Genomic DNA, 23,023 nt, shown 5'->3' with positions numbered 1-23,023 from the left:
GCCTTCTTTTAGCAGAGAATCAGCATTTGCAATTCAAGAGACACACATTTAGATATCCCAGGAGCTGGAAAGATGGGGAGGCAGAGTCAGGCAATTCAGTGAGGAGGTGATTAATGGAACTATGGCCTCTGCCTCTTAAAAAGAAGGCCCCAGTCCCAGAATCTTTCCAATGCACTGGGTTTTTTGTGTTGAAGCCTTGTGGGCCTAAGGCTATGGAAGTGATCTTGCAATTCCCTGGTTATTTCTATGAATATGAAAATGGGTGCTCATACTCTTTGGCTAGCTACTGCCCCACAACCTCAGCAGCCTCACACACAGCCAAGAGCTACTCCCTAGGATTCAGCATTCACATCTGTAAGACTAGGGATAGTGCTGGGTGAGAGGGTGCACCAACGAAGCTTTCTGACTTTTTTCTCCTAAAGTGTCTGGGGGCAGCCTTACTCAGGAGAAATCACATATGGATGAGGTAGCTTTCATAGTGTTTGTTTGGGTATCTATTTTGCATATCTCTTAAATTTTTATGTTTAACTATTAACAAGTTTATTTAACAAGTTTAACAATTTAACAAGTTTCAGCAAAGCTGATTCTCACTTAAACTATTTCTCGAGGTGCTTTGAAGTATTTTGATTTCTTTATCAGAATTGTTTAAGTGGAAATCCTAGACCACTTGGCTGAAGGGTCCCTAGGCCACTAGGCTAAAGGTTTGATCAGCATAGACTTTGCTTCTACAAGAGGCCATAGGGTGGGAACCATGGCCCAGAACCAATTTCTATATTGATATTCTTCTCCATCATGTGTGTAGTGTATTTTTGGACACCAAACTCATGCTCAACACGGCCTTGAGATTTTTGGTTTCTCATGGGAGCCTTTTTCAGCTCACAGCTCTAAGTAGAGACGAGCTTCCTTGCCAGCACCCTGGGCTGGAAAGGACAGATTTTATAGTCACTTTTTACTGAGGTTATTGTCCTTCACAAACGAGGCAGAAATTTTATAGTTTCTTTTTACTTTGGGATCACAGCTTTGCATAAGCTTCTCAGATGCTACTCTTCAAGACCTTATTTCCTGTTCTGTGTCTGCTAATGAAGCCTCTGACTGTCAGGGCCCATTTCAGAAGATTCAGACTCTGAGTCTTTTCTGTCTTTCCCAGGGCTGTTGCAGGAAGAGAATATTATTATTATGGCTTTAATTTCTGTCATTATTTCAAACATCTATGGATTTCCCTTTCTTTCTTGTGACCCCAACTGCATGTTTAAAATTTAAAACTTATTTTATTTAGCATTTCTGTATTGAGGTGGAAGCTTGCAAGAGCTTAGCTCACTATATCCCCTTACCTAAAAGTGCTAGACAGTGTACTATAATTTCCAGATTCCTTCTCCGACAAAGAAATTCTTAATTGCATGAGTAAAGTAAACATTTATCATTCCAGAATTTTCCATGGAGTTCTACTGATGTTGAACCAACAGATAGAGACTCAGAACACCCATTTTCTCTCCAAAGTAGAGGAGGTCCAATCTCTCAGGCTTAATTTCTAAGCTCCATCATCAGCAATTGGAGCTGATGTCTCTCCCCATCCCCATTCCCCACCTGTTATCCCCAACCCCAGGGCTGGGTACTGGTCTGATTTCTATTCACAGACTTCTGTTGGGCTTACCAGGGTACACTGACACTGGCAGGTTTACAAAGCACCACAAAGGGAAACTACAGTGGATGACCTCCTTGTGGAAAAGGAAATGGAGTTGTGTCTCCTCCCTTCTACATCCAAAGCTGTGTTTTCCCTCCTTACAGTTTCCTGAAATGTTAGAAGATGACTCAAAGGTTTCAGCTCTTCTCTGAGTAAGAGGTAGAGGTGTTAAAGAGAGGCATCACCTTATTTGGGGATTTTCCTTTGTAAGATAGTTATTAACATGCTCTACTCCTTATACTGAGAATGAGAAACCAGATCTCAGAAGGTATGTTTTCGCATGAACATGATTGTTGTTATCTTGACATTGAAAGAATAATAACACAATCAATTAGGATTTTGAGGGATGAGGAAAGGTGAAAGGAGGGATAAACACATCAAATTCCTCATCCTTCATAGAGAGAGGCCAACAGATTCCATCTGAACTTGAGTAAATACTAAAATTCTAATTGTAGAGGTATTAATAGTAAATGCTTATCTTAAAACAATAATTCTAAGTATATTTGAAACTATATCTTACATTTGAAATAACTTTAAGCATATTATTTGGGTCACAAAGATTACTAGGGAAAAATAAAAATAGTATAACTAATGAAAATTAGAAGACAGATGGGAAAGGGAAAGTATGTAGTTGTAAAGTTCAATAAATACCTCACTGTGACCGTTGGTAGACAAAGCTTTCTGTCAAATTTTGATAAACCAAGGGATAGAGGCATAACATAAATATTTTATTTTATGCTACAACAATACACATAAGGAAAAAAAAAAAAAAAACCAGACAACTGGTGAGAGTGATTATCTCTGGAAGGTAGAGGAGGAGAAATTTCCTCATTTCCTGCCTGTCTGAAATGTGACTATTTTTTAAGATCTCCAGCATACAATTATTTCTATAATAATGAAAGCCATTTAACATGCTCAATGGGTCAGAGATAATTGTGTCCCGGTCAGCAAGACATGGCCAGAGAAATGTTTTGATTTTTAGTACTGCCAAATCTATCTTCTTAAGCAAGATAAAGACATGGAGTCCATGAAGGATAAGCTCACTCTGATGTAACAGCCCAGAGAGGGAGCCAGATAAGACTCACCCCACCCCCTCCGATACAGGGAGCATGGGAGTGAAAGAAGGTCCAGTGCCTGTTGAAAGGTCAGGCTGCTTATTTCAGGGTCACTAAGATCACGCCCAGGAGGACCATTTGGGGACTAAGAATTTTCTGCCCAGGGAACAGGGAAAGGAGATTAGAGAAAAGAGTCACTGTGTTTTCCTTTGGGTCCACTGGTTCCCTGCATTTAATTGGCCTTTCTGCCTATTTTGGGCCCTGTGTCAGAGTTCTTAAGTTGTTTAAGTTAAGGAGTAGCCTAGAGAAAATGAAAGACAAAAGATATGTTAGCCCAGTTGGCATTCCATAAAAAGGAAGCATGCCCTAGCACAAGTGAGATTCCTCGTGATCCACAGGGATGGCAAACATGAGCTGAGAACCCCAACTCCTGACTCTTAGGATGGGGCTATTTGTCCCAAAGGATACTGATGGGAAGAGATGTCTATAATGCCGCTAAAAATCATAGTTCCAGCCCCAGCTCCAATTCCCACTAGCTTCTGTTGAATGTTTCTTGTGTCTGACGATTCCATGTACTTGAAGAGTCTTTGTCCTTTGGGAACCTCAATAGGTGTGTTGGATATCCCCAGTAGGTTTTCCAGGTGGTATTCAAGTTTCTGAGTTTATCTTGCCAGTGAAGAAAGCTATCATTTCCCTTTCCTGGACTTAAGTTCCAAGGACTTCCTTGAGTCCACCATGGGAGTGTGAAAAGCGCTCAGCATTGTGCAACCATGACAAGTACAATACATGTGCCTCTGGGAGGTACCTCTCCCTTCTGGCCACTCAAACTCTGGCCCAAACTATCTCCAACCACTGTGTTGTACTATATATGGTTCTTTAGTATCAGGCTTCTCCTCACTTCATGCTCACTGTTTTTTCTGGACATTGTGCAAGTGCAAGCTTCTATACCTTTGCACAAACTCATCTCTGTGCTGGCATGCTCTTCTCCACCTGTCAAATTTGCAAAACCTTTCTTGATGATCTCACAGGCTAATTGGTCTTTTTTCTGGGCTGCTAGAGCACTTGTATACACCTGTATGTTAGATTTGGCCCTTTATATTTCACTCATGTCTATGTCTCTGAATATTCCCTAAGGCAGGCACTATGTCCCATCACTCTGGATGCCCAGCCCCCTCACACTGGCAGCACACTCTTGGGAGCCTCCATAGTGTAATAGGTATAAATCTGAATGTGGAAATCTAGAAGACCTGGGTAGAAGTTCTGGGCCTGCCATCTGCTCCCCGTGTTACTGTTCTGAGCCTTAGGTTCCCCATTTACATAAATCAGGATCTCTACCTCATTAAGTGGTTGTGATGATTAAGTCATATCCTGCTCTGAAAAATGCTATGCATATACTAAGTGCTCAATCAAATTCAACTGTAGTTATTAGATGAAAAGAATGTTGTGGGGATGCCTCGGTGGCTCAGTGGTTGAGCGTCTGTCTTTCACTCAGGTCATGATCCCGGGGTCCTGGGATTGAGTCCCACATTAGGCTCCCTACAGGGGCCTGCTTCTCCCTTTGTCTGTGTCTCTGCCTCTTTCTCTTTCTCTATGTCTCTGGTGAATAAATAAATAAAATACTTTAAAAGAAGAAAATAAGATTGTGCACAATTTCATGGGGTTCTTTTGTCCACATTTTTTCTCATTTTTTAAAAAACTCCTAAGCTATGCAGGCAGAGTGACCCAAACTTTACAGCTTGAAGATGGAACTACAAAATTACAATAGGCCAATCTTCACATTCCCAAAAATTTGCATTCCAGGCTGGAAGCATTGGCAGATTTCTGGACAGGTTGGTTTTCCGATACTCTGTCTCCAGATAGGCTTGCGGCTTCCAGAATGCTAAGGGACCATCCTTTTAAGAGTCCTCTATAGATGGAGGTCATCACTTGGCCGGCAAGCACATAGCAACACTGGAATGTTCTTATTTTTGTCTCAGTTCCACCCATCATGATAGATGTAGTTTTAGGCCCTCTGCCCTTGTCCTGTCACCATAGACTTGTGTCCCATAGAGAACAAGTCGTAAATATTGCAGGATCTTCTCTGGTTCTTCTGGACAGGATTTTGAGCAAGAAATTTCCATTAGAGGCTGGAGGGCAATCCCAAGTCTCAAACACGGGCCTTGGGTGCCACCTGGTGGGCACATGCCAGATTGCAACCACCTGCCCTTCCTCTGAACAGTCCACAAAGTAGAAAAGTGTGCTACTATGCAATACAGACATTTTAGATTTGTTCCCATCATTGAAGATTATCAGCCAGCACAGGGATTAAACCCACCAGGATATCCAAGTCAGGAGAAGGGGACTTAGGAAGGTGGGAGGATTGTGCAGTGTGAATTGTCCACCTTACCCAGACCCCAGAGAGGGTGATTTGACTCATCTTTGATTATAGCTTCAAGGTATCAACAGAATTGTCCTCACCAGGGGAGCTCTGCTAATCATGACAGTGACCTCACTCCACTTTCCTGTCTTTCCCATTACTTTTTCAAAGTACTTGTGCTATTTGAGCCTGACGGTAAGCCAGCAAGGTGGACAAGGACATTATTCTCGCAACTATTTTGTAGGGAAGTTGAAACGTCCTGTCCCGAACCAGAGTGCTAAGGATGTCAATCTCCTTCCCTCTGATTTCCTGGTTTTGCTTTTTTCATGCTGCAGTGGTTTCTCTTTCCAGCGTCTTTCTCTCCAACGTCACTTTCCTGCCACGGTCAAGTCTCCCTTCTCTTGCTGCAGTGATGGTAGTGATGATGTCATTATTCTCTTGCCCCTCATCTCTTCTCCTTTGCTTCCCCTTCCACAGTTAAGTCAGTCATGCTTTTAAAACAGAGACCCAATCATGCCACTACACTGATTTCAAAAATGAAAAAAGAACTTTCATGGTTTCCACTGCAACAAGGGCGAAGCTTATCCCCTCTTAGCAACCTGCACAAATCCCTGACCTGCTATTACCAGGGCCTTAGTGCTCCCTTTCTCACTGCCCACACCTCTCGTCAGCTGCCCATTCTCTGTATGTTTGCTGTTCTACCAGAAGTACCCTGGTTGATGTAACCACTTGCATGAGGCCTTTCCTGCACCCTTCTTCCTTTGGGGTGACAGTGGTTATTCCCACACAGAATACTGCACACACGTGCCCTCCACTGACATTACCTTACAGGATTAGCTGTGTGCATGATTAGCAGCTCCACTCTTTAATCCACAGTCCCATATATATAGTCTGGCACGCAGTATGAGGTCAAAGTACTTGTTGGATGAATCAGTTCAGGCGCAACAGAGACATTTTGTTGTAAAGACTGTAGTGCTGATGATCTCAACATTTTGGGTTTGGATTTTATATGGATCCATTATTTTAATGTAGATCCCAGGGTACTGACTCTAGCCTCGTTCTCATGAGTCATTCCTCTGGTCCCACTTGGGGTGTGGATTGGCCCATGGGCAATACCACCCTTGTACAGAAAACACAGACTCTCAGTGGCACAGCTTTAGGGAGGAAGCCCAATTATACATAAGAGCTATTCCCTGCAAGTCCCCAATATCTTGCACCCAAGGCTTGAGAGGGGCTGCCTGGACTGAGAGAATGTCAGGTCAGAGGGGTTTGTGCTTATGAATCAGGGTGATCATCTTAGTATTCCCCCTTAAATCAGGCACGGTACTATGGAACAGTAACCATACTGAGCTTCCAAGGTGGGGGAGGGCACTGGGGCTAAAGAAGGGCACTGTCGGGGATCCCTGGGTGGCGCAGCGGTTTGGCGCCTGCCTTTGGCCCAGGGCGCGATCCTGGAGACCCGGGATCGAGTCCCACGTCGGGCTCCCGGTGCATGGAGCCTGCTTCTCCCTCTGCCTGTGTCTCTGCCTCTCTCTCTCTTTCTCTCTGTGACTATCATAAATAAATAAAAAAAAATTAAAAAAAAAAAAAAGAAGGGCACTGTCAGGACCCCTGGGTGGTGCAGCGGTTTAGCGCCTGCCTTTGGCCCAGGGCACGATCCTGGGGACCCGGGATCGAGTCTCACATCGGGCTCCCGGTGCATGGAGCCTGCTTCTCCCTCTGCCTGTGTCTCTGCCTCTCTCTCTCTCTCTCTCTCTCTCTGTGTGTGACTATCATGAATAAATAAAAATTAAAAAAAAAAGAAGGGCACTGTCTGGGTCTCCTGAATGCACCCCTATCTCCCCTGAGCTAAAGTTGAAATCTTCCTGGAGACCACCAGGAAGAAGAACCCCAGGGGTGGGTGCTGAGTTGGTTGTTGGGAATGCAGGGTGGGAATGACCTTTCATTTCACTGGAGATGCGCCAAACCTCAGAGACGCTATGTATTGTGCTGCTCAGCCCCCCACACCCCCATTTGGGATTCAGAGGTATGCGCAGAAAGGTGATGGATGGCCCTGCCTCTCTGTGCATAGGCCCCACCTCTTCATCATAGCCCCTTCACCAAGCATAAACTGTAGCACCTGCTGCCCCTCCTTTCTCAGACTGTCGTTCCTTGATTTCCTGCAGCCTGAATTTCTGCAGAGCACAGTAGCACTTGCTTGTGTGGGCTGGTGGCAGAAACCGTAGGCAAATCTGTGCTAAGGATCTGCTTTACTTGTTGCCAAAGGGATTGCAGAAGGAAGAGGAAAGGGAGGCTTGGAAGGGAATCTGGGAGGGCGGCCTGAAATTCAGTATTCCTAATGAGTGAACTGGAGCTGCAGAGTTCTGTGTATCTAGGAGGTATTTAACTAAAATTTGATGAGTAAATGAAAAGGCAAAGCCACAAACAGTTACAAAGTCAGAGTTGACTTTATATATCACCCTGCTACCATCATAATATTCACAGTACATACCCTGTAAGGCCCAAACCTGGGTCTTTGACCTTTGCCCTGTTTCTCTATCAATATTTGGACACTTCAATTAGCCTCTTACTTTTCCTCCAGCATCCTTGTCAAGCATCTTTCCTCCTCCATCCTTGTTTCTTCGCCCTGAGCATGAGGTGGGGCACTGGGCCATCTCCCCATGTTGTTATTTTGGGATTTCTAAGTCTGTTGTGAATAAAGTGATTCTTGGCTTCATATTCTTATTCCAGAAAGAGGCTCCATTTTACTGACCATATTTTTAGTTCCCCTGTGGTCACTTGGAGAATTGAAAAGGCCACAGACACGCCTCGCATACAGAGCAGCATGTTTGTATAAAGTGACCTTTATACATGGGGTTGGCCTCTAAAGTGGGTATTTCAATAGATTTGGCCACCACTGTTGCCTCCTCGATGCCCTGAGATAAATGCAGAAAGTGTAGGTTTTCCTATGGGCTACTGGGAAGATGTATCTCTGTCAAGACCCCACCATATATGTAGGGAGTGATAGGTTATATTCCATGCCTTCCACTAACTGTAGAGAGAGGGAGTCATAAGGCCCTAGAACAGCTGAATCAATGGCAAATTGCAACAGTCCTGTGCTTTACTCATGGCAGACTGGCTGAGCCACTGGCCTAATGTTAAGCATGGCTGAGTTTAGCCATCTCCTGCAGGGATCCATCTGCTTTTAGGTGTCTACCTAAAAAGTACTGGGCACTCAGGAGTTGGCAGGAGAAGTGTCTAGAGTAGTGCAACAGTGCAAACTGGACATAATTTCTACACTCTTTCTTTCCCTCAAATGGCTGGGAGGTCTAGATGGCTCCTGTTTCAAGGAGTGGACATCAATCTGGAAGCATTGCTATATTCCTGCTGGTTGTGACATCACCCAATCAGACCCTGTGTGCAGATACTGTGTGTACTGCTCCAAATGCCCTGTGGTGAGCACCGTGCTAGGTATAAGAGTACACTGCAGCTACCATGAGTCCTGGGGATGACTACTCCTGGGTCCCTTTGCTTCATGGGAAGAGAAACTACAATATCAAGAGAAGGGGAGTGGGTATACTCACTGATTTGCACTAACTGTCCTCCAGGACTATATCTCAAGAATGATGTCAACCAGACCACCCCAAATATCCAGGTACATCCTTCACAAATGGAGACCTGTTCCATGTGCTGAACCTACCACCCATTGTGTGATATGGCAGGGAAGAGTTTGCAGTCATACCCGTGTCTCTTATCATTATAAAGCTCTGCTGGCAGCTCCTGGCCTCCTGTTCTACAAGACTCAGGCCTAGGTCAGCCCTGCAGGGAGACGCTTCCTTTCTGAAAAACCACTAAAATTCTTCCAATCATTGGAAAAGACTTGGCAGCAAGTTCTGGTGAGCCTTTTCTTGACTTCCCACTGCAGCCACAAATGATAACCTTGTTTCACTTCCCAAACTCAAGGCCAAGAAACAAGGATGCAGGAGATATACATTTCCTAGGCTTTTTTTTTTTTTAAGATTTATTTATTTCTTTGAGAGAGAGAGAGAGAGAGAGTGAGAGAAAGAGAGACAGAGAGAGAGAGAGAGAGAGCTAGCTGGGAGAGGGGAGAGTGAGAGGGAGAAAACCTCGAGCAGACTCTCTGAAATCCCACAACCCTGAGATCATGACCTGAGCTAAAACCAAGAGTCAGATGCTCAACCAACTGAGCCACCTATGCATCCCAAGGCTTTTTTTTTTTAAAAAAATAGTCCTCCCCTGTCTGTTTTGAGTGAACATGATCACACTCATGAGGGTCACTCAGCCATTCCTAAACAACTTTCAGGATGCCCTACAGTGATATCTGTGCCTAGCCTTCAGAGGATCTTCAGAGCTCTTCAGAGCTGAAATGGTATGGACTGCTAATAGGGTGGCTGTGATATCTAGAAGCCATACTGTTGCATGGGGGGAGGGAGCTAAAGGTAATGGTTAACTTGCAAATTGGCCTTCTTGAAAAGGAGATACCCTCCTGCCAAGTAACTATGGCCCAATGCTAAGGAAATCAATGGCTGACGTTCCCTAAACCTGAACACTGATGTGGTGAATCTTACCACTAGCTTGCCATGTTACACAATTGGAACTTCAAAGCTTGAACCAGCTCCCTGATTCTTTGTTTTTTAAGATTTTATTTATTTATTCATGAGAGAGAGAGAGGCAGAGACACAGGCAGAGGGAGAAGCAGGCTCCATGCAGGGAGCCCGATGTGGGACTCGATTCTGGGTCTCCAGGATCACACCCTGGGCTGAAGGCAGCACTAAACCGCTGAGTCACCTGGGCTGCCCTAGCTCCCTGATTCTTAAAGGGTAGGGCCTCATGCTCTGCACAACCACAAATGCTAAGCTGTCCAGATAGGATGGGGGCCAACGTCCTGCATGTTGTCCTGCAGTTGTATCCTGACCTCTGATCACACCAAGTTGGTGCTTCGTTAAACCAACAACTCAAACCCCAGCATCCAAGAGTTGAGATGCCTGTCCTGGATCCTACAACCACCCCTATCAGATCTCTGGTACTGTCCTAGAAGGCAGTAGACAACGAAGTCCTGCTCACCACCTTGTCCTCATCTCCATGAGTTTCCCCAGTGAACACTGCTTCCACAGGAGGGATATGTATACTCGTACAGTGCTTAATCTTCTGTTATATTTCCTTCTGATTCTTTTTTTCAGTGTGTGTGTGCATACTTGTGCAGACATGTGGGTGTGCTTAAACAAAATTAGAATCATGGAACACAGAGATTTTTACTTTTATTAATTAATGTTTTATTTTGGATAATTTTAGATGTTTGATAGAAGAATTGCAAAAATAGTACAGAGTTCCTGAACGCCTTTTATAGTTTCCCTAATGTTAACATCTCGGATAGCCATGGTACATTTGTCAAAACTAAGAAATTAACATCGATTCATTACTACTAATTAAATGACAGGCTATATTAAGATTTCACTAGTTTCTTTTTTATTATTATTAATGTCCTTTTTCTGTTCCAGGATACAATGCAAGATAATACATTGAATTTAATCATGTCTTCTCAATCTTCTGGTTTTTTTAGCCATTGCCTGTTTTCCATGGCCTTGACAATTTTCAAGAGTACTGGTCAAGTATTTTGTAGAATACCCCTCAATTCAGTTTGTCTTCTATTTTCTCATGATTAGATGCAGGTTGTGGGTCCATGGGAAGAAGATGACAGAGATGAAGTACCTTCTCCTCACATGATACCTGAGGGTGCGTGATACCAACAAGACCTACCTCTTAGTTTTGGGGGTTCCTCAAGGTTTCCCACTGGAAAGTTACTGGTTTTTCCTTTCCATATGTTACTTTTTGTGAGTGAGTCACTAAGTCCTGCCTACACTCAAGGGAAGGGGAATCAAGCTTCACCTCCTGGAGAGGGAGGGAGGATATCTGTGGATATTATCTGGAATTTTTCTGTAAGGAATATTTTTTCTTTCTCCCTCATTTATTTATTTACTTATTTAATCACTTACTTATATCACTATGGTGTCATGGATACATATTTTATTTTGGGAAATTATAATCCAATACTGTCATTATTTATTTTGTCACACAAATTGTCCCAGTTTTGACTTTGGGGAATCTCTTTCAGGTTGGTTTCTATATCCTTTTGGAATGTCCCTAAACTCTATACCTCCTTTTTTCTGGACACTCTTCCTTACTTCTGACCTTATAAGGTACTCTGGGTTCAACTTGTATTTTCCCTGTGGAGCCCTATAACCAGACATCTCCTAGAAGTCCTGGTTTCTTTCACTGGAGAGTCATAGTTAAACCCCAAGATCTGGACTCTGGGATGCTCATTGCTACTGGGGTGCTACTGCTGCTAAGCCCTCTCAGGAGACAGAGCTAGGAAATACATGGATTTATACTAACCTATGAACACAGGCATAACTATCATTACTTCTGTATCTATTTATCTGTATAAATAAACATAAGTTCACAGGTTATCTTCAACTTGAACCCAGTATAGAGTTCACACTAGCTTTCCACCCTTGCTCATTTGTAATTTCTTTCTCCAGCATTGAGAGATGTGGCTCCGCTTATGTGCAACTTGTTTACTTACTTGTTCAACCCTAATGTATGGAGAAAGTAGTTTCAGAATTGCTAACCTCTACCCCAGCAGACTGAGTTTAATATACCAATACTTTTCTTCTTTTAGGTAATGTAAAATTTTTGGAAGGATCAAGTACACATATAAAAGTATACAAGTCAAGAGTGTAAGGTTTGAATTTTCACAAAGTAAGCATATTCTGTTAATCTACACCCAGATCAAGAAAAAAATCACCAAAATTCCAAAAGCTCCTGTGGCCCTTTGCCAATCACTTCTCCCCACAAAAAGAAAGTGCAAGATGGCTTCTCATATGGTGGGTTTGGGCTGGATTTGGACTTCATAAACATGGAATCACACTGTATTGTGTCTGCTTCTTTTGTTTGACAATGTGCTAATAAGATCCTTCCCTGTTGTTGCAGGTAGTTGTGGTTCATTTATTCCATATGTCATGCTTTCTTAAGATTATATCATAAGCTGTTTTTCTTGGTCTTAAATATTTCTCTATAATATGATTTTAATGCCTATTTATAGTATCATTATACCATAAACAATTTAATCATCCCCATATTGTAAGTTATTTAATTGTCCTCTGGTTTCTACATTATAAATAATGTTGGCTAGCGGTACTTTAAGAAGATTGATAGGAGAATAATATAATAATTCTAAGGGCTCAAAGTCAGTCAAGCCACATATGGAGTTTTGCATTCCATTTTGGCCTTAGTTGTCAGAGCACATCCAGAGAGGTTTATGAGGGTGGTGATGATTCTGGAAATTGTGACTTATGAGGCTTAGCTGGTTGAGTGGAGACTGTTTGGCAAGGGAGCGGGCAAGGGAAACACTGTTTGAAAGGAGGGTAAACTTATTCTGTATTGTAAAGTTTTAGTCTTCACATTTAACTAAGAGAAGGCATTTTGTTCCCCTCATGTGAGGGAGGTGACCAATCAACTAAATTAGGACCCATCTGAGAGTGAAAGAAGCAGAAGCACCCGTCATAAATACACCCAAACAATAGACCTACAGTGGGGCTCTCCCAGGCACACCAGATGCTGATCATCACCCTGGGAATGGGAAAGTCTTCCTAATGAGCAGAGACTTACTGAGAAATGGAAAGGCTGATTCATAGTGCTGACCCTCCATTATTTAAGGCATAGTGCATTGTTAGGCATGAATGTGCAAACATTCCCTGCTTTGGGTTGGAGGTTACTGGATGTTACTCGTTAGCAGATGGCTCCCAGGTTGCCAGATTGTTATCAGATGACATTCTAGCTCTAAACACCCTTAATCCAACTTAGAAAATTATCACCTGCATTGCTGAAATGAGTAAATGATATTCACATATCTTTCTTCCAGGTCCTTGTGGTGCTCAAACATTGTGTTTGGTCTAGAGGAGAAGACAGTGATTTCTAAGATGCTATATTCAGTGTTACATTCAGTGTTCTGTGTTGGTTTTGGGAAGATTCCATTGGAGGTGCTGAGAATTCTGACTATGTAGAGTGCATTAGTTAGGCTTTTTTGGTTTTGAGAAACAAGTCACTTAGCTAACATAAATAAGCCTGAGGCTCATCTATATACATGCCCTTGAATTCCATGAAGGATCCCTCTAACCTTTTTTTTAAGGATCCTCTATCTTGATAAGAAATTTCACCCCACCCCTTTTAAAATTTTTAGGATAATTTTAGGCTTATAGAGTTGCAGAAATAATGAGAATTCTCACACATTCTTTTTTAAAAATATTTTTAAAGATTTTATTTATTTATTCATGAGAGATACAGAGAGAGAGGTAGAGACATAGGCAGAGGGAGAAACAGGCTCCTTGCAGGGAGCATGATATGGGACTCTATTCCCTAACCTGGAATCGCCCTGAGCCAAAGGCAGATGCTCAATCGCTGAGCCACCCAGGCGTCCCGAGAATTCTCACATATTCTTTACCCAATCCTCCCTACATTAACATCTTACATAACCATACCACAATGAACAGAATGAGGAAATTAACACTGGTGCACTACTATCATCTGAACTTCAGATTTTATTCACAGTTCACCATTTTTCCATGATCTCCAGAATCTCAAATTGCATTTAGTTGTCATGTTTCCTCCGATTTCAGTTTGTTCTTCTTTCACATCTGGACAGTTTTGAAGACTACTGATCAGACACTGTGTAGAATGTCTCTCAATTGTGTTTCTCTGATATTTTTTCATGATAACCTGTTTGAGTTAAGGTTACCGACTATTGAGACTATCACCATCGAAGTGATGCTGTGCCCTTCTCATTGCATTGCATCAGGGGACATGTGATATTGCTATGTCTCTTTTCTGGTAAGGTTAAGCTTGATCCTTGAGGTGGTGTTTCTCAAGTTTCTTCACCGTATAGTTACAATTTCCCCTTTGTAATTAGCAAATTTTACTTTGACATAATCCAAATACCATTTTCCTTCTTAAAAACTTGCTCACTAATTTTAACATTCTTCATAAATCAACTTTTTCTTTTAAGCCGAATCACACAAATTACTGAAGAAAAATGTATAAGTACAGACAGCAGGCTTCCTGGCTTCCTACAGTCATCTAACTGCCTTTCTTTATCTGTCAGTTGGGTCAGATTTTCTCGTTAAGTCTGCTTCATTCCTCTCTCTCTGCATGACTGTTTCTGCTTTCCAGTTTATGTGGTGCAGAGTGAGGCTACCATCAGCATCTCTCCTCAGTTTAAGATGCCAGTCCAAGGGATGAACTCTTTTAGTGCCAAGCCCAAGACTCTGGGGGAAGGGACTCTGGTTGATCCAATCTGGGTCAGTAACCAAGGGTTGGTCCATTAATTTGGACCCAGAGATGAAAACCAAGTTGCTTATATACATTTGCTTAAAACCCACCTCAGTATTGGGATGGGGTGGAGAATATTCCCTAAAAATCTTTGTGAGATGAGAAGCCCCCCAAGGGGTGCCCAACTCACACAATGAATCTGGGGTGTAGTCAGAACTACAACACAGTTCTCTTGACTTCACACAGCGTGAATTTCTCTTCTATACCTTGACCCATGTTAGACACTGAATCAAAGACATCTTGACTTCCTGTCTTGATCAAACTCAAGAGAGAGTGGCATCTTATCCCAAATCTTGGAAATAAATATGAAACTACAGTTGGGTAGGGAAGGAGATAGAAGGTTGAAGGTCCCTAATAATTCCTTGGATTTAAAGCTCTCTTTGATAGATCTGTGGAGCTGAATTATCTATCCAGCTGTGTTACCCTAATTCTCTAAAGACATGGAACTAAACCCAAAAGCTAATCCCTTAATGGGATTGACCTTAAAATGCAGCAGATTTTCAGAAATGATTGGAAAATCTTTTCTGAAAGGAGAGACGCCTGGATCAGATTCTTTAAGGAAGGAAAGCAAAGCATACCTTCCTGGTTCAGCAGAGAGAAAAGGGAGGGGCGGGTGCCTATAGGGAAGAAACAATGCTTAGCAGCATTTCCTAGATTCCTGATTCATAATTTCCCTCTGATGTCAGTAATGGAGCATCCTTTTTTCTTCTGGCAGCTTGGTTATGGCACTAAGAAATTAAAGATAAATGGTATGCTCTGTGAACAGACCCTGGAACAGCTGGACATTGCTGGACACCACTGCAATGGTTGGTCAAATGGGGACATCTGGTTCTCTTCCCCAGAGGTTTGGCAAAAGCAGGAAGTCCAGTAAAGATAATCCAATTGGCCACTGCCCGGTTGAGCTCCCAGGCTGGGGAGGTTGGGTTTCTTTTTCATGGGAGCAGAGGAGGGAGAGTGGCAGTACAGCCAGCTATGCACCAGGGCCTTTCTTGCCTGCAATCCGAGGTCCATTTGACTATGGGGGATAACCTTCCAGGAAAGCTGGGGGATTGCCCAGAAGAGTTTGGGAGATTTTTCACATTTGTAATTTGGGAGCATAGTAATGGCTCCCAATGAGAAAGTCTGGAATCTCATTATCATGAGAATTTCTTCACCTGCAATGTGACAAGTATTTGTTCCATGATGATGAGGTTGAAGAACTCTTAGCTAGAGGTTAGGAGACATAGGATCAGGACTGTTTTATATCATGCAAGAGGTCAGCGGTCTTGGGCAAAAGACTTAAGTCTCTTCTGAAACTCAATTTTCTCAGCTATAAAATGAGGGCAGTAGTACCTGCTTCCAGGACTGTTATGAACATTATATGAAATCATGGACATGGAGAAGTTTGCTAGAAAAACATGAGCTGGGATGCCTTGGTGGCTCAGTGGTTGAGCGTCTGTCTGCCTTCAGCTCAGGGCGTGATCCTGGTGTCCCGGTATCAAGTCTCCTCTCAGGGATCCTGTTTTTCCTTCGCCCTCTGCCTATGTCTCTGCCTCTCTCTCTCTCTCTCTCTCTCTCTCTCTGTATCCCATGAATAAATAAATGAAATCTTTAAAAAAAAAAGAAAAACCTGAGCCATTTTGGTGGTGGATGAGATAATTTAAAATACAGCTGGGAATGCTTATGACCAATTATCAGTTCTCCATGGTGACAGGCAATGCAGAGAACTGAAACCCACAGAAGACTCAGATATCTCCATTTTAGCCTCTAGTCTCAAACTGTAAAAAAAAGTCATCTAGCTCTTTTTTAAATAAAGACAATATATGGGCAAAAAGACATGCTGGATATCCATGCCTTAATTTCCACTCAGAGGACCCATGAACAATAGGCTGACTAGAAGGTCACAGAGGAAGGGCGTGGATCTAATTAGATTTGAGTGATTGAGGTTCAGGAAAGGGACAAGATTTTGGCTATAAGATCATAATTTAGAGCAGGGCCTGATATCAAGCTCTCATGGGCAAGTGATTTTTGGTTCCAACACTCTGCAATTCCCCAAGCTGAAACTATTAAGAGTCTGGTAACTAAATCAGTAATTTACTAGTACTTTACCTTGGTTTCTCAATATGGTTCCAGTCACCTCAGGACACAGGAGTGCTTTAAAAGGAGCGATTCTTGAGAAAAAATGTCCAGGAGCATTGTCCAAGAAGTTATACTAAATCACTTTAAAAGTTAAACTAAATGTGTGTGGAGTAGGGGTGGGTAGAAGCAGCTGGAGAGGAGAGAGAGGATTATTTGGCTGTAGTGCCCTTGTCTGCAGAAATGCCCACAGTGTATGGGCACTGGAGAGGGAAGGGGCAAAATGACAAAACAGGGTGCAGCCACAAGAGCCTCTCTGAGAAGAGAGAATATGACATGAGGAAGGACTCTTTTATGTAGCTTGCTCCATTTGGGCATGTTTGTCAGCAGGATCATGAGTCAGAAAGAAAAGGGTCTTTTCTAACCTAAAAATAAAGCCACAGGGACACAGCAATCAGGGGAGGGTTTGTGGCTTGACCTTTTCTATTTCTGAATGTGGGTGAAGCATGTGTATGTTGTGGGGGAGGAGGAAGTGGGGTGGACATGAAGAGAGCCATAACTTCTTGCGATCTCCAGCCCTGATCGCAAGAAGTTATGTTGGTGAAGCAAGCACTTGGTGACAGGGGAAGTTAGCATCATACCTAAACTAAAAACCAGAATTCCAATCCTTTCAGCCTCTGGTTTGCTAAGGATCCATCATCCTTTACCCCAAATCAACTCTACGGTCCACCCCTTAGGCCCAGCGCATGCACACAGGTGTGCTGCCAAATATTGATCAATGTCTAAGACTGACTTTGAGTTCATTGAGGATGCACACTACCCTGGTGATGACCACCTGAACTGAGACATATCACAGGATGGGGGGCATAGCATGAGGACAGACTGTCATCACAACATGCAAGAATTCTGCTCTTAGGTGTCAAAGAGCAAACCAGGGCTGGGAAGGCAACACAAGGTTAGTACAGTCATGGAGGATGCAACTTAATCCCTTCTAGTATACAGCCCTCAAATCTAGTGCATGAAGTTATGCCCCAAGGACAAAAATGGTTGGAAACCACAGTCAAACAACTTTGCAGACATGTGCAGAAAACCTTTGAGGTCATATCCTCTTTACCTTCCTCATCTCCTGTGGGCTCATCAGAAAGCAAGCATTTGTCTGTGATCCCCACAGAATGTAGTATCTGACAGAAGCTCAAGAAGTCCTGGAAATCAATGAGGACAGTGACAAGAAATAACAAAAGCAGAACACATCCCACTTTCTTTTCCACTCACCATGCTTTGATTACTCCTCTACCCACTTCATGCTCTTCTCCTCTGGTTCCTCTGGATAAATCCTACTCATCCTGGAAAAGCCTGTCCCATCCACCCTCCCCAAGGAAACCTTCCCCAAATGTTCTATCCCACACTTCTCCCTCCTTCCTCCCAATCCCCCAAATACACTCTGTATCACTCAGTGCTAGCACTTACTGATAGGCTGTTCTGTTGTCTGCCCCTGTTTTGCACGTAGGGGAACTTATAACCATAATGAAGCTGGACAAGAATGAGGCATCAGACCTTGGTCTAAGTCCGAGGCAAACACTTGCACTCTCTACTACACAGCTTTCTTGTCAGTAAAATGAGGTTAATCATATCCCTCTCATGGAATTATTTTGAGAAGGAAATGAAGAAAAGTATGCAAAAGACTAAGAATAATAGCTGACACATAATAAATGTTTAAAAACACAGTCTAGGGGTGCCTGGGTGGCACAGTGAGTTAATTTTGGCTCAGGTCATAATCTCAGGGTTGTAGGATAGAGCCCCACCTTGGGATCTGTGTTCAATGCAGAGTATGCTTGTCCTCCCTCTGCTCCTCCCTGACTCACTCTCTCACTTACTCTGTCCTTCAAATAAATAAATAATAAATACAATCTTAAGAAAAATAAAAACACTATCTATTGGTATAAAGAGGGCACTATTTGTTTAGATCAAAAACTCTTCCCACATATTGTCCCTCATCATATTCATTGTATAATTACTGGTCCAAAAATAAAGGTGAGATAGAAGTATTACATGAGCTTCAATGGAAGGGTTGGTACTGTCACTGATGCAAAGCTGCTGAACGACCCCATTAAAATGGCCTACTCCTTGGCCCTATTTACCCCGTCACCCCATTTAGTCAGGGGTGAGCACTCTGACACTGGCCTGCATGGCTGAGTGTCTTGAGAAATGGCCCACAAGTCAGAACATGAGCTCCCAGGGGCCTGGAGACCATGTGTTCTATGACCTTCCTGGGGCCTCTTCCAGCCTCACACTCCATAAATCTGAATTTGATTAGGATGGGCAATGGTTGGAGATGCTCCCCAGCGAAGAGGTGCCAAGAGCCCTGCCCAGGAGGGTCTGTCAGTGCCTGTGATGAAGTAATCGGAGGGGGACAGCTGCATCTGTCTTGGTAAACAGATGAACTCAGTCAACAGCCTCATCAGCAACCAAGGCAGAGAGAAGCCACCCACAAGACCTTCTCACTCTCCAGCCAGGACATTAACCAGCTCATCCATTCCCCACACACCACACATGGGAAAGCGAATGCCCAAGAGGTGAAGTGATTTGTCTGTACTTACACCTATAGTGTGTGAAAAACTCAGACCTAAGACAACAGTCTCCTGAATCCCATTCCACTGCTCCTGGATAAGAATAAATTTGACAGAATCAATACAACACCTTCAAGTCTGCCATAGTACTGCATGAGAGATCCTGGGGGCCAGGGGCATTCCCAAAGTCATACTGTCAATTTTTTGCCCCGTTGAAGATGAGATTGGTTCCTGAATACAGGTGACATATTGGGTGCAAATAGTCTCAGATTTGGGCTGGTTGATTTGCACTGTGACTGAGGTAGCTGACTGTTTCTGAGTTTTTGTTCTCTGTTGAGTGAGGAGAATAATTTGTGGCCTACTGCATCTGAGATTTTTAAAAAATCAGTGAATCCCTCAGGGTCTAGTAGGAGTACATCAGTTTCTAATAGGAACTCAGAAAAATGTTAAATGAATCCTGTCTGCTTGAAAAGTTCTTTTTTTTTTTTTTTTGGAAAATGTTTTGATTGAGTTCACATGCCCCCAAGAAAAGGAGAGTTACAGTTAGACTGATTCTGTGACTCCAGGGCTTGATCTTTTGGGAACAAGTGCCAGCATGGGAGAGTCCATATCACTGCTGCATTCAAAAGGAGAGGGAAGGAATATTTAGTCCTCTTCAGAGGTCTGGAGGTGCTTCATGGTTGATTGCGAAAGCCTGGGTCCCTAGAGGAGAGTTTTCTATTTCCTTCTGAGAAAGTCACTTAATCTCAATGAGCCTCGGTTTCTTCATCCATAAAACAGTGACAATATTCTCTCTCATTTGGGAGGCAGTAAGGATTAAAAGAGACAATGCACTTTGTAAATTGTCAAGTGCAATAACAACATGAGCCATTATTGCTCTATTTAAAGATGACTGTCAATGCAAATAGAAACATTTAAGCTGGTACTTGTGATGGACCTATTTTTTCCCCAGGGTCATTGGGAAAGGTTCAGTGCTTCCCAGCAAAGACCCTCAGGCTATGGCTGCACCTGCATGTCTAGGCAGCACCCAGCTGCCTATTGGACACTATACTGTTAGGGTCTGTTCTGCACCTGGTTGTGGTGATCCCCACAAGGGGGAGATAGTGGAGCACTGTTCCATGTGAAAGGAGCAAGTGAAGAGATGTGCAACATCTCCTGCTGGGCCCTCTCAACTCTAAATGCCTTTCCTCCTGGAGTCCCAACGAATCGCTTTGGATGATACCCTTGGGGACAGATAGCCAGAAGGTGGATGCTCTTTCCCTGCTTTTTCTTCCTCCTCCCCCCTCCTGCTCTTTCTCCTTTCGCTACTAACTTGAACATTTTAATCAATATGGCACTTCTCCAGGGTCTCCATGCTGTCACTGCAATTTGCTGTGGTTCAGTGGGTGAATTTTCTTTTCCCTTCTAGTGGGAAACAGAATTATTTCCATGATAGGAGCTGACTGGTCCAGAGGGGCCTCCACACAAAGAACACAATGAAGAAAGGAGACAGCTGGCTGAAAAGAGAGAAGGGATTTGGGGAATTGAAATTCCTTATGATATTGGACTTAAACGTGGAAAATTCACTGCTCTGCATTGCTCAAATGCCTCTGAATTAGAGCAGAAGGGGTATCAGTTAATTTGTTAGCTCTGGGAGGAATTCATGGCCCAGAGATATACAGGATTTTTTTTCCGACTGGTTATGATGTCCATTGTGCTTGGTGTTGATCTACACTCATCTCTTCTTTTACAGTCTCAACCAACCCATCAATCCCTTTGCTGGTCATCCCTCTGCCTTCAGGAAAAAGGACATTCAAACCACTTCAGACAAGGAGCTGCCTCCAGTTACTTTCACCATCTCTTCAGGTGTAAGGACTGTGGACATTCTTGGGTGTATATTCAGAAAAGCACAAGACCAAGACTGCAAGATTGGGTTCTGGCCCCATCTCTCTCACTCACCTGCTGGTGACCCAGGAGCAGTCACTTCCCTCTCTGACCCTCCTCTGTCTCAGCTGTGAAGTGAGAAACAAAGTTTTGGCCTTTTCTCTATGGTCAGTGGAGAGCCATGCGGTTTCAAGTAAGGTTGTGATGGCTGGATTTGCTCCAGGAGTTGTTGACACAGGAGGTTGTGGTGGATGCTGTGTAGATGGGAGAGTAAGTGAGCTGGCTTTATTCACAGCACATCTCAGGGGTGTTCCTCAAATCTGTCCCTGTAAAATGACTCCCCAACATTGGATGACAGTAATGCTCTCTAGGCTTAAAGTTTGACTCTTATCAAGGTCCAACTATCTCTGGGAGGGAAAACACATGGCTCTCATCAGTGACCAACCCCAGGGGCCCTCAGCTGGGCAATGACATCTCCAAAGAGGTTCTTGGGAAATTTATGGGAACAGCTTTTTTTTTTTTTTTTTAAAGTACAGTTGTACCTGAGCATTGACCTATCAAAATACATGTGTTTTTATACATTTTGTTTCTCTTATATACAATGGAGCCTTTGTTTGCATATTACTAGTATAAGTAGATATAGGCAGATAGGCATGTTATAAAAAGCAAATGTTTGATCACCTCACACCCATTAGGATGGTAACTACTAAAAAAAAGCCCAGAAAATGACAAAGGTTGGATATGGAGAAATTGTAACCTTGTGCACTATTGTTGTGGGAATAATGCAAAATAGGGTGGCTGCTATGGAAAACAGCATGACAGTTTCTAAAAAAAAAAAAAATTAAAAATAGAATTACCATCGGATCCAGCAATTCCATTTTAAAATATATAACCAAAATAATTGAAGGCAAATTCTTGAACAGATATTTGTACACCAATGTTCACAGCAGCCTCATTCACAATAGCCAAACAATGGACGCAATCCAAGTGTCCTTCAACTGATGAATGAGGAAGCAAAATGTGGTGTAAACATAGAGTGGAATATTATTCAGCCCTAAAAAGGAAGGAAATTTTGACATGTGCCACAACATTGATGAACCTTGAAGACATTGTACTAAGTGAAATAAACCAGTCACAAAAAGATGAATACTGAATGGTTACTAGAATAGCCAAATTCACAGAAACAAAAAGTAGAATGGGGTTGCTGCGGCTAGGGGAAGAGGGAATTCATCATCACCGTCACAAGGTGAAAAAAGTTCTGGAGATTGATTGCACAACAATATAAACTGAATGTACACATAACACTCCTGAACTGTAAAATTGTTAAGAGATAAAATAAAAAATGGTTAATATGTTAATTTAAAAAAAGAAAGAAAAAGAATAAAGCAGATGTTGAGTCTGATGGTGATAAGAACCAGACTTACTACTTAGTGCAAACCGGTTAAAGTTGACTTCCTGAGAGGACAAGGTAGAAATGGCAGGAGGGTCTGGGACACTGAGGACAGTCAGATGGGCCCTGCTGGTGGGATAGTAGACAGTCTCAGGTGTCACTGGTTTCACTATCTGAACTATGATGAGGGCCGCGACAGGTACTTCCTTGGAGGTAGCTGAAGATGACTGTATCTCCACTTGAGTTGTGGCTGTGCAGTCTTGGAGACAAGACTGTGAAGGAGATGAAGGTTGGAAATAAAAGCCCTGAGTTAGGGATCTCTTCCTCTTAAGATTCTTTAGCATTCCCAAAGCATCATCTTATTTTCCTAGCTTGATCCAATAGATGACACATATTTATTGAGCTTGATGTCTATTTATATATTTTTAGCCCTTTGATTCTACTCAACTCAGCCATCTCAATAGGCAGCTTGGCACCCAGTTGAAATATATAATACTAGTTCTGAAGGGTTTTCTAGTTGAGAAGCACCATAGACAACATTTTAGCATAGATCCCACCCAGAGCAGAGTCTGAATCTGAATGTAAATCAAATGAGCTAAATTATTTGGGAAGTATAAGTGAAGAGAAAAAGTTGTGAGATAGGGATGAAGGAAGAACAAAAGTGAGAATGTA

The 23,023-nt window shown here is 42.8% G+C and overlaps 1 protein-coding gene across 4 annotated transcripts in view; it reads left to right on the top strand.

Moving 5' to 3' along the window:
- The window catches only part of LOC140599919 (very long chain fatty acid elongase 5-like), an 87,029-nt gene extending 64,683 nt beyond the window's left edge, over positions 1–22,346 (top strand). For all 4 annotated transcript variants that reach the window (XM_072766189.1, XM_072766191.1, XM_072766190.1 and 1 more), the window contains one exon: positions 20,831–22,346. In XM_072766189.1, coding sequence (XP_072622290.1) covers positions 20,831–21,095 — 265 coding nt within the window. In that variant the 3' untranslated portion in view covers positions 21,096–22,346. The remainder of the gene's footprint in view (positions 1–20,830) is intronic.
- Positions 22,347–23,023: the final 677 nt, after the last annotated feature.

The sequence above is a fragment of the Vulpes vulpes genome, chromosome 8 (genome assembly GCF_048418805.1).
Source record: "Vulpes vulpes isolate BD-2025 chromosome 8, VulVul3, whole genome shotgun sequence".
In the NCBI taxonomy this organism is placed as follows: domain Eukaryota; kingdom Metazoa; phylum Chordata; class Mammalia; order Carnivora; family Canidae; genus Vulpes; species Vulpes vulpes.
The sequence above is the reverse complement of the archived record's forward strand: the minus strand, read 5'-3'. Positions and strand labels throughout refer to the sequence as shown.